This window comes from Varanus komodoensis, unplaced genomic scaffold (assembly GCF_004798865.1).
Source record: "Varanus komodoensis strain SLA01 unplaced genomic scaffold, ASM479886v1 scaffold2, whole genome shotgun sequence".
Lineage (NCBI taxonomy): Eukaryota > Metazoa > Chordata > Lepidosauria > Squamata > Varanidae > Varanus > Varanus komodoensis.
The window spans coordinates 18550633-18562785 of NW_025335568.1; the positions used below are offsets into that span (position 1 = coordinate 18550633).

Sequence of the window (12153 nt, forward strand, 5' to 3'; positions counted from 1 at the left end):
GCAGTGGTTCTGCTCCTATCTCAATGGCCGGTTCCAGAAGGTGGTGCTGGGGGACTATGGCTCTGCACCATGGCAGCTATGACATGGAGTACCGCAGGGGTCCATTTTGTACCCTTTGCTGTTCAACATCTACATGAAACCGCTGGGAGAGGTCATCAGGAGGTGTGGGCTGCGGAACCATCAGTATGCTGATGATACCCAGCTCTACCTCTCGTTTTCCACCAATCCAGGTGAGGCAGTGGCTGTACTGAACGAGTGCCTGGCCGAGGTAATGGGCTGGATGAGGGCCAATAAACTGAAGCTCAATCCAGACAAGACGGAGGTCCTGTTGGTTGGCGGATTGGGCTTCGGAGAGGGTGAACTGAACCTTGTTCTGAATGGGGTTGCACGCTCTCTTAGGGACAAGGTCCGCAGCCTGGGAGTGCTCCTCGACCCGGAGCTTTCACTGGAAGCTCAGGTGACAGCAGTGGCGAGGAGCACTTTCCTTCAGCTTCGGCTGATTCATCAGCTGCGCCCCTACCTGGAGTACGACTGCCTCGCGACAGTGACACATGCGCTGGTGACTTCCCGTCTTGACTTCTGTAACGTGCTCTACGTGGGGCTACCCTTGAAGACGGTCCGGATACTTCAACTGGTTCAAAATAGAGCTGCCAGGCTGCTGAGGGGGACTGGGCATTATGTTCACACTCCAGTTCTCCGTTAGCTTCACTGGCTTCCCATTGAAGTCCGGGCCCAATTCAAGGTGTTGGTGATGACCTATAAAGCCCTAAACGGCTTGGGTCCTGGTTGTCTGAAAGAGCGCTTACATCCATATATGCCCGGCCGCCCCTTGAGATCTGCGGGAGAGGCCCTTCTCCGGGAACCCTCCGTGAAAGAAATTAGGAGGATAGGTACTCGGAGGAGGGCTTTCTCTGCGGTGGCACCCAATCTATGGAATGTGCTCCCCAGAGAGGTCCGCCTGGCGCCGTCGTTATTTGTTTTTCGGCACCAGGCGAAGACCTTTTTATTTAAGCAGCATTTTAATGGTTAATATTATTGGATTTTATCTGGCCGGGGCGGCTTACAACGTTAAGTTAAAAAATAATTACAACATATTAAAAAATAAAAACATTAAGTTAAAATGCAAAAAATTCAATCATTTTTATGCTGCCCCATTCGCCGAAGCCTCGGGGCGGCATAAAAATGTTTTAATAAATAATAAATAAATAAATAATAAGGGCAAGTATAAGTACTGTATATGGCAAGAGCATTGAGTATCATACATTAGCAAAGGCCCTGCTAGCTTTTTCAAAGAAGCACTAGTTAGCAGGCCAGGAATCAGAGGCCAGTGGTATTGGAAACCTGCTGAGGCCCATTGCTAGTCAGAGCTGTGAGGACATTCCTCATTTCCAAATGGGGTAATTGTCTGGCACCAGCAAACAATCTGAATAATGAAAATCTCATCTCTTCCCTCTGCTGCCACCAGATACATCTCCCACACCAGAAGTTATTTCAAGAAGCCACTGAACTTTCACAGGGGCCTCTGTGAAATCTCTAGTTTCCCAATGGAAGAAGTGTCGGACAGATTAGAAACCTAAGAGTGAAAGAAGCAACCAAGGGGCACACCTCTGTCATTCTATTTTTAGCTGGAAAAGTACTCAACTATGCAGAAGTACATTTTTCTGCCCCTAGGCACAATAGGAAAAGGGAAATCATCACAGGATCTCTGTAGGAAAACTCCTGCTAGCACAATCATCCTTTTCAAAATTGGCAGAGAAGAGGATCCATGGGGTGCTGGTTTGGGGACACGAAAACTTGGAGTCAGTCCTACTGGTTTATACAGTCTCTATAACAAACAAGCATTGCCTTTACAAAGAGAAATCAAACAAGGCATGCATGCCAACTTTAAACCTTGTTTGTAACTGATAAAATTCAAATTAAGAGTCTAAGACTACACTCCAAGGCAAACATTTTTCTCCCACTTAATGTTTACAAGGGCTAACTTACAAATAGATGTATTTAGAATTAGATATTTAGAACTCAAGCCAACCTTCTCCTGAACTGTGCTAGTACAACCTGTTCCCACAACTGTATCCACAACCCCAGCATACTTGGGGGCCTGATACTATATGACTAACCATTCATGAAACAACTTGTGTTGTGTTGTCAGAGGTCTTTGTCTTGGAACCAGATAACCATCAGGAGTTGCAATATCTGGTTTAATGCTTGTCCCATCAATCACAGCACCATTGGGTACAGGAGAAGCAACATTTGTGAGAAGCCAACCCTAATTTCTAAGGCCAAAATGTCTGCTGAAAATTTCATACTGCAGTTAATTGCACCTAGATGTCTTCATACGGTGTCTGACTACTGAAAAGACTCATGTATTATTGGACTGATTACAGTTCTGCACAATCGGAACAATGTTAAATACTCGGAAATGGTTGTTGTTAAATACTCAGAAATGGGTGAAGTAGTAGAAAACTATTTTGTGATAATTCTAGTAAAAAATGCATGAGCATGATTTTGAATAAACACAGTCTGACAAGTGAAAGATAAGAATGCAGTAACAAATTAAATGCCTGCCCACACTTAAGTGAATCAATTATACTGATAAACTGTTTTAGACTTTGATTTCTGTTTTTGTCTGAAGGTCCCAGAAAGCTATGCTGTTAATTTTTGTTTTGCTTTTAAGGAAAGCTCCAAAAATATACACTAAAATGCCTGACTACTGCTAGTTAGATTGAATCCCAGGTAAAATAATTTTAATGAAACCTAAAAATAACTAATGCAGTAAACTAACATGGCATTTGCTATTCTTTCAGAACTATCATTTTCTTAGCTGATGATGCAGAAATATATAGGGAGATTAAACTAAATAATGAAAAAGTACAAATAATGTTTTTGAATTAAATTGTAGCATGGTCAAAAATTCCAATCTTTTAAATCACATTTTCATATTAATATTGTATGCCCTCAGCATTTATTATACACTAGTTAACCTGGATTTTAAATATAAGCAGTAGGAATATCAGTTAATGATATAATCATTATATCACGGAAATAAATATTAAGCTTCCTTTATTCCTGACAAAAGCTGGGGTGTGTTGGGGGGGGAGCTTGTACATGATCAGCAAGCAAGCAACTGCATAACCTTTGGAAAATGAGATTTGTCTAGGAACCTACAAAAATGAAGGAAAGGAATATTAACTGCAATGTTCATGTGTATGACATGGCCCTCGTTTGCATGCAGTGACCAGGCAGAATTCCTCCCACAGCTGGAAGAGTTAAACTCTTTAAAAGTTTAGCATCTCATACAGACCAGTGCTCCTGACATGCTACTCCTAAAAATGCCAGGAATAATGAACTAAAAGCAAATGTAAATGGAGCAACAAGCCAGGAGACCCAACTTGAACAACGTACTGAGTTTCTAATCCCAGTTTATTTTAACTGCTCTCAATGGAGGAGGAGCCAAGTGTAAGAGATTAGACTTCATTTCTGATCCCACAGCTTATGGACAGTTTGGGCAGGATTCTTCAGAGTTCTGACTTATTGTTGTATGCAAATGAGATCCACAGCCAATAAAATGCACATAATTTTGCTCCTTGGTGTCCTACACACAGCTACCAATCCCTGCATCACCCTAGTTTCCACATTAGCTCTGCCTCTAATCTCATTCCACATCAAGAAGCCATTACTTCATCAATTCCAAGTTCTTCATAATTAGCTGTGATCTGTCACTTCTAAGTTGGAAAAAAAAATGCCATATGAGGAGAGACTGAAGGAGCTGGGTCTTTTCAGCCTTGAGAGGAGGAGACTCAAAGAGGACTTGTTAGCAACATACAGGTATGTGAAGGGGTCCCACGCAGAGGTGGGTCATGACCCTTTTTCCCTTGCAGTGGAGGGCAAGTTGCATTCCCTTGCAGTGGAGGGCAAGTTGGGTGACTTTGGGCCAGTCACAGACTCTCAGCCCAACCTATCTCACAGGTTGTTGTTGTGGGGATAAGATGGAGGAGGAGATGTAAGCTGCCTTGAGCCCTTTGTTGGAAAAAGGCAGGATATAAATTGAAAAATAAATAATAAAATAAAATCTACAATTTTTCCAAACATTTTTAAAACTATCTAAGCAGGACAATCACTACCCTCCAAAACAACCCAATGAAAAATGATCATGGTTTGCAGTCATATTCATACTTGAATAACAGTATGAAATAGCTGGAATGGCCTGGAATGGCCTCAAAGCCTACAGTACCTTAGAGGAAGGTCAAGACTGTTGGTCTGGAGCTTTCAAGCATTTCTATTAGCAAGTGTGGACACAATGCAAGATTCTGTGCCAATTCCTTCTTAGTTTGTATTGCCCCTGCCTCAGATGGCAGGACAAATCTTTGCTCTCTTTTATAAGACAGTCCTTTAGAAAATTGAACTCTTGTTTGCTAAAATATGCTTAAACCAAAAACTAAAAATTCCCTCAACCCCAGCAAACAAGTCAATTTAGCCATCAAAGACCAAAGTAAACAAGACAGTATTAGTTTAAGCATCAAGTAAAGTACCAGGTGGATCACAAACCTCAAAAAATGCCCACAGGGTAGTATCCACCCAGTTAATCTCTACTGAGCATCCAGTGACAGTTTCAGCTGCAGGTACATTAATATGTGAACAGGACTGGGAACTGCTTTTGAATCGACATTCCTGTCACATTCCCAGCAACTGAATCTTCTCTTTTTTCCTTCCAGGAACAAGCCACTAAAGTAGCTACAGAGACTTGCTGCTGCTGCACTTACTGAAAATGGTGCTGACCATATCTTCTGAGTGACACTACTGATGATGTGCTATCACTCTCAGGGAGAATGTACAGAAAAAAACATGATTGTCATCACAAACGGCTTGGGTCCTGGTTACCTGAAGGAGCGCTTACATCCATATACGCCTGCCCACCCCTTGAGATCTGCGGGAGGGGCCCTTCTCCAGGAACCCTCCGTGAAAGAAATTCGGAGGGTAGGTACCCGGAGGAGGGCTTTCTCTGCAGTGGCACCCAATCTATGGAATGCGCTCCCCAGAGAGGTCCGCCTGGCGCTGTCATTATTTGTTTTTCGGTGCCAGGCGAAGACCTTTTTATTTAAACGTCATTTTAATTGTTAATATTATTTGCTTATTTTATCTGGCCAGGGTGACTTATTTTATATTGTTAATTTGTTTTATATTTTTAATGTATTATATTTTAATTTATGTTGTGAGCCGCCCCGAGGCTTCGGCGAATGGGGCGGCATAGAAATGTTATAAATAAATAAATAAATAAAGTGATAAAGGCAGTCATGGGGTTTTTTCCCCCACAAAATGACCTTGGTAGCCAGTCCATAATTCATCCATCAACCCCATAACATAATGTTTCGCCAAGGAGTGCCCATCTTCTCCTTTGTTCTAGCTGTTCATCCATCCAAGAAAACAGATGCCAAGATGCCAAACACCTTCATCCATGGCTGTGCAAAGAACTGATTCCAATACACAGTGAAAGAGAGATTTATTCTGCTGACTTTTCATAGTGACTAATACTATAATCATCAAGCTGTTTACAAAAGCATTGGTTGTTTCTGTGGGTGGCAGGCAATAGACACACAGAAAATCAAATTATTTGGAATGTGAAAAAGAAATAGTTTAACAATGTCAATGCTCTGAAATTTAGAAAGGAAGTAATAAATATGGGCATTGTGCCAGCAAAATATATAAAGGGAATTTTTGGCAAACTGTTATGTAATAATTTGGGTCGATTATCTATTAGACTAGTTATCTTATGCTTGTGTACACTGCTTAAAATAAATCTGAAAACTCAACCATATTACTTTTGCAAAAATATAATTCACTGCAGAAATACCTAGATATTTCCAGGCCCATACATGATGCAGATCACTTGGAGAAGGGAGGGTTCTGTGGCAGACCTGGCCAAGTGAAGGTCACGAGACCTACTACATTCTTCTACCAACTCTTCACAATGCTGCCCCAGTCGTTACCACTGCTTTCCTTCAAAGATCCTTTTGCATCACCACGGTCTACAAATGTATCTAGGAAGCCATATCTTCAACTTATGATTCATGATGTGGAAAAGGACCCAAATGATGTTAAAAACCCTCAGCTATACAGAAACCGTCTTTCACTCTTCTTGCAAAGCTACCAGTGCCAAGGCAAGAGACTGCTGATGTAGATACAGACACAGAGGCTCCTGGCCAACAGCACAGCTGTTCGCTGTAGAAGCACAGCCTTTTGATTCATGCTGTGTGGATGTGGTCAGATTCTTTATTTGTATAATAAAGTCATCTTCTAGGTATTAAGCTGGAGTGGTGGCTGGAACACATGGCAGTCGAGATTTGGAGCCTCAGCTGGTTTTTCTTCCTGTGCATCAACAACATTTCACTAACTCATCATTTGAGCCCTTATAGCACCATGACAGAGTTGTTTTCAAGCCTGTATTGCAATTAATTTGAAGCCATAACTTTCTGGCATACACTGACCAGCTGAACAATGCCATTAGAGTTGTCTACTGGAACCAAATTAATAATTTACTCTCACAAAAAAGCAGAAGCTAATGTCTCACCAGCATATGCAGTTGGGATGCTGCATAGAGCCTGGCACAGACCATTAAACTAGTGTGCTTCAGTCTTGCAGGTTCCACATTGATTCTTCCTCTGAGAAACCTCAGTATTTCCATCACAAAACTCAGTGCATTCGAAGGATTTGGGCAAATTCAAAAGTGCATACTCAGTTAATGTAAGCACTAGCCAAACACCACCATGCCATGTGACCCCATTTTTGTTTGCACACTGTAAGGAATATTAGCAGGGATAAGGAACTTTATTTCAAAAAGATTTGTGTTCCATTACTGATTTCATTAAGTAACCACTGATAAACCTCATATGAAAATTGAAACTCCAGGCTTCACTTTTAACGTCTGAAAACATACCTTCAAACTCTTGCATCATTATTTTATTTATTTAATTGTGTGTATTTTATTTCTATATTGCCCAATAGCTGAGAAACTCTGGGCACTTTACAAAAGCACATAAAATACCAAAAACAGCAATATAAAATATCGAAAATAAAATCATCATTAAAAATTCGCTATAAAATTTAAAAGCCAAATTTAAAACCAAATTTAAAAAACCATTACACTAACAAGACAAATTAAGTATTGTTGCTGTCTTGATATTAATTACAATATAATGTTATACTTACATAATTATTATAATAACAATTCATTATAATGCAATATTACATTATATTATTGCCATTAGTTTGGTAGGCTCTTGAAAATAACCTTCCCTACTCTATGGAAACACCGACATGACAGAAATTGTATGGCTTCCTCACCTCTGTCCTGAAACACACAGCAAGCTTTCCCAGTACTGAAAATATTGTGATTCAAAATGGTGTGAGGCTGTGACCTAGACTGCACAATACAACCCATGCCTGCATTGCATTGCAAGCCGTGCCTAGCTATTGTTGCTGCTGGGGATGTGGGCTGTCTCACATTTGTGTAACCAAAGGTGGACTGCAAGTCTGGCCAGAGTGAAGATCACTGTTTTAAGAATTCATATGCTACACTCTAAACAACTGTTTAACATGGCTTTAGAAGGCCAGATCCTGAAGATGAAACTCAAATACTTTGGCCACCTAATGAGAAGGAAGGACTCCCTGGAGAAGAGTCTAATGCTGGGAACAATAGATGGCAAAAGAAGGAGGGAACGGCAGAGGATGAGGTGGCTAGATGGAGTCACTGAAGCAGTTGGTGTGAGCTTGAGTGGACTCCGGGGGATGGGAGAGGACAGGAAGGCCTGGAGGAATGTTGTCCATGGAGTTACGATGGGTCAGACACGACTTTGCGAGTAACAACAACAATAGTATGGTGACATGGATAAATACTTCCATGTTAAAGAAATAAATTTTAAAATATATTAATAGCAATAATGATTTCCATTATTAATTCCTTTTTCTATACTGCCCAATAGTCAGAGTTCTCTGGGTAGTTTACAATAGTTCATAAAAACACTACAGTGAAATATAATAACCTGACATAAAATATTATCAAAAATAAAAAAAATTATAAAAAACAGTTAAGCAGAAGAATTAGGAACAGCTAAAAATGTACAATGAAGGATAGCCCTGTAAAAACCACCTTGGATGAGTAATGCGCTCAAACACGTGCATATCCCACTATATCTTTAAAAACCTCAGCAAAAGATGACAAAAATATCAATGTTCCAGGATCAATGTTCCAGGATGATACCGTACCTTATGTGCCAAAATGCCTTCAAACAACTGCACAAATACTTAAGTTCAACCAGGCTGACTGTATAAGCACTAATTTTTAAATAAAGCAATAACTGATGAATAATATACAATAATGTAGCAACGTAAACCACGCCACTGCAGGATTCTCTAGACATGAAATACTTATGGACCATTTTTAAGTATGAAGCCAGGCCTCATATAAATAAAAATTAAAGCATGCTATCTATATATGTAACTAAGCAACACCGTACAGGTAGCAGAAATGTGTGCTATTCTGTATGTGACTGTTCCATTTCAATCCTAGTTTGCAAGCTCATATTACAGCCTACACACAGTGAAAGATTGGGTTAATAATACTTTTCTAAAGTCAGCAAATGTTCCACATATGAAAAATAAAAGAAAACTCTGCATTCTAAAGAGAAGTCATGTAGATCTTCTGGAATACTAAAAAGATTTGACACACCACCAACTTTCATACTGTCAAATTAAAGAAGTGACTATCATTCAATATGACAAAAATGTCATAAAGTTGGCTAACAGGTAGAAATTGTTTTAAATGATGGATTAATTCACATGTACTGCATATAAATTAACCGCTGCAGTTTGTGCTAACAGATCTGCACATTTTAGGGTAAAATAAACTATAAATTATGTTGCTGGAATTCTCACAAGCAGTATTATGATTTAAACAGCAAATTGAAATTGAAAATGCAGTGTTTTTTCAAGAATAGCACTGTGCGTGTGGATGGGTGTGTAACTGGTTTTCCACCTTTAGAAATGTGGTCACCATTTAGAATATTTTAATTACATTATTTGTTTTAATTATTTTATACTGTTTTGCCCCTTTAATCCCTCAGAATCATTTTCCTTCCAGTGAATTGATAGAATTATGGGCCATAATATTATCCATATACATATGTATTTACAACAGCCTTAACTAGTGAAGGCTTAGACTGATACACTTCCTATCAAAGTGCAAGCAAGAAAATGGCATCCCCTGTTCCCTCCTGTATGCTGGGAACTCCACCCCAGCTCTGCGAACACAGAAAGTCCACAGAAGCCCTACCACCATCATTATCCTTCCTATCCTTTGGGGTCACTGAGGACATCCCTTCTCTAAATAGTACTGTTTCATGTGTTGGGACCTCTGCCTTTCTGTAAGGTTAGTTGCCCTTTGTGAGTAATCACATCTCTCATGATGGGTGGTACTGGTGGTGGTGGTTGCAGTTTTCCTGGTGGTGCCCAGGTGTTGGTTGTCATGTGCTGTCAACTCATCTCTGATTTACAGCAACCCTACAAATGAACACCCTCCAAAATGTCCTGTCTTTGACGACTTTACTCAGTTCTTGCAAATGCAAGGCAAGGCTGTGGCTTCCCTTAAGGAGTTCATTACATTTTATATTTGGTCTTCCTTTTCTTCTACCTTCAGCTTTCCCTATACAGTTTGCCAAACTGCCAGATGTGTCTACTGGCTCAAAAAGGTTGCCTACCTCGGATAAGGCCATATGAGTTCCCAATATAGATGATGACAATCCCTGACCAAAAGTAACCCTTGGAAAGAGAGCCAGTGTGGTGTAGTGGCTAAGAGCGTGGGACTGGGACTCAGACGATCTGGGTTCGAGTCCCCGCTCAGCCATGGAGCCAACTGGGTGACTTTGGGCCAGTCACAGACTCTCAGCCCAACCTACCTCACAGGCTTGTTGTTGTGGGGATAAGATGGAGGAGAGATGATGTAAGCTGCCTTGAGCCCTTTGTAGGAAAAAGGCAGGATATAAATCGGAAAATAAATAAATAAATAAAAAAACAAAGCTTAGGCAGAAAAAATACATAGAAAATGTGTTACTATCATTTAGTAACACATTTCAGGAGCCAGGAGCCAGTTCTGTCTGCTGCACCAGCTGCATCCCTCCTTAGGAAACATAGATCTGGACAGGGTGATCCATATTTTAATTAGCTCTCATCCAGACCACTGAGGTGGAATCTGTGTGTGTCTGCCTTGGATCAGTGTTTGAAAACCACAGCTAGCAAAAATGCAACCGCCAGATTAAGCCTGGTCATGTGGTTTTTGTTTGCTGACTTACACCTGTTTTTGAGCCCAATTCAAGGTGGTGTTTCTTACCTACAAAGTGCTAAACAATTTGGACTTAGAACAGCCAAAAGATGTTATCCTCCTGCCTGAACTACCCATGATTTGCTATTGTCCTTTGAGGCACTGGAATATGACCTACTAACAAGAGAATGAAGTTGGTGGCTTCTCAAGACAAGGCATTTTCCATAATAGCATCCTACCTGGGGAACACCTTCTTCAGCAAATCTCCATCCCACAAATAATCTGGAAACAAAAATCTCCATAAATTGCTAGGTTAAAATGTTCATGCAGGGAAGCCCATGGAGATATTGGGTAGCAGAGAATTTCCTGGCTAAGCTTTTACTTCTTTTCTGTATGCATGAAGAAATACATGGTAGATTATTGCTTTGAGCTCTGTCCATAGTGCCATTTCCAGGGTAGGGCAGTGAGAGCAGTTATAGGCCCCATTTGAAGAGTGAGAAACAGAAATACATTCAGTTCAAAATGTGGTATGCTAACCTGAGTGTGTTTGGTGGAAGCTCCTAGCTCAGGACTTCTATCCTGTATCTTTGCCAAAGTGTTTCACAATAAAAGTTAGCATTTAATAAACATTTTATCATAAACATTCCCAAAACAAAATACAATAGTAATCCACAGCACAAAAGAGGAGATCTCATTCAACTCAATCCATCTACACTAGAGTAAATACCTCATGGAATAAGCCATGTTTGCCATCCCACAGAAGTCAAACTAAGTTCTCTGTGCAGAAAATTAATTCCATAAAGTCATAATATCTAAAAATCCATAAAATGTGCTCCTCCATATTATGGATTTGGAAATAATTTGCCTTTCTTTGTGAAAGGGCAAAGGGCTTCTGTGAAAATTCAAATGACAAAGTAAATGGTTCAAATTTGCACTGAGCCAAATTAAGGTGCCTGAAATGTCCCATCCATCTCAATCACAAGACACTTAACGTAATTTTTGACAATTCCATTAAATTCAGGACACACACACACACACACACAGAACTGCAGCCAAAATTTTTGCTGCAGCAAAAAATGAGAGTTGTATTTGCATTCCCACATCTTGCTGTCAAATGAAAGCATCAACATTTTGCACCCTGCTGTTTAAATGTCACAACTACTATGGTACTGTAGGAGATAATTATGTACATGTGGCAATTCTGCTAAAAGATCAGCAGCAAACACTTACCTAATAACACTGTCATATCAACATACCTCATATGCCCCAGGACCAGGAGTGTCATCTCTTGCCTCTTTAAAACGCTCGACCGGAGAAATCCATACAGTAACCCTGGAAGACAATCTTGCTCTTGAGTTGCATGCATCTGGGTTGTATGCTCCTGGCCCTAATAAGGGGAAATAAGATGATTTTTTAAATTATTGTGTTCTGCAGAGAATCCAGGTATCACTGCTTATCATTGCTTTTGTCCCATTCCACCAGGATTTCATAATGCCCGCTATATCTTGGTTCTCCTTTAAAACCAGGAATGCCAAATCTCCTATTTTAGCTCATTGGTTCTAGCATGTACATAGAATCACTTATCCATGGTGTCCCTCACCAAAAGTGGGATATTGATGTGATGTAATAATAACAAGCTCATAGCCTATGTCCTCCCCCTTGACATTTGGGCAATCAAATGTCATCTCTTCCATCATCTCTTACAGAAGACTTCACCCAAATTGAAAGCTTTTCAGCTCTTAACAGCATGCCCTCAGCATTCAGTTTATTTTTTTTTTCATTTTTTTAAAGATTAAGTGTCACTGAATTAAGCAACAACATCTCAATGAAGTGCAGGTCAACAG

At 40.2% G+C, this 12153-nt stretch overlaps 1 protein-coding gene across 1 annotated transcript in view; it reads right to left on the reverse strand.

The window, feature by feature from the left end:
* Positions 1–12153, reverse strand: part of STPG2 (sperm tail PG-rich repeat containing 2) — a 209759-nt gene that overhangs the window by 74082 nt on the left and 123524 nt on the right. The window contains exon 12 of the mRNA XM_044429221.1: positions 11566–11696. Within this exon, the coding sequence (XP_044285156.1) occupies positions 11566–11696 (131 nt within the window). The remainder of the gene's footprint in view (positions 1–11565; positions 11697–12153) is intronic.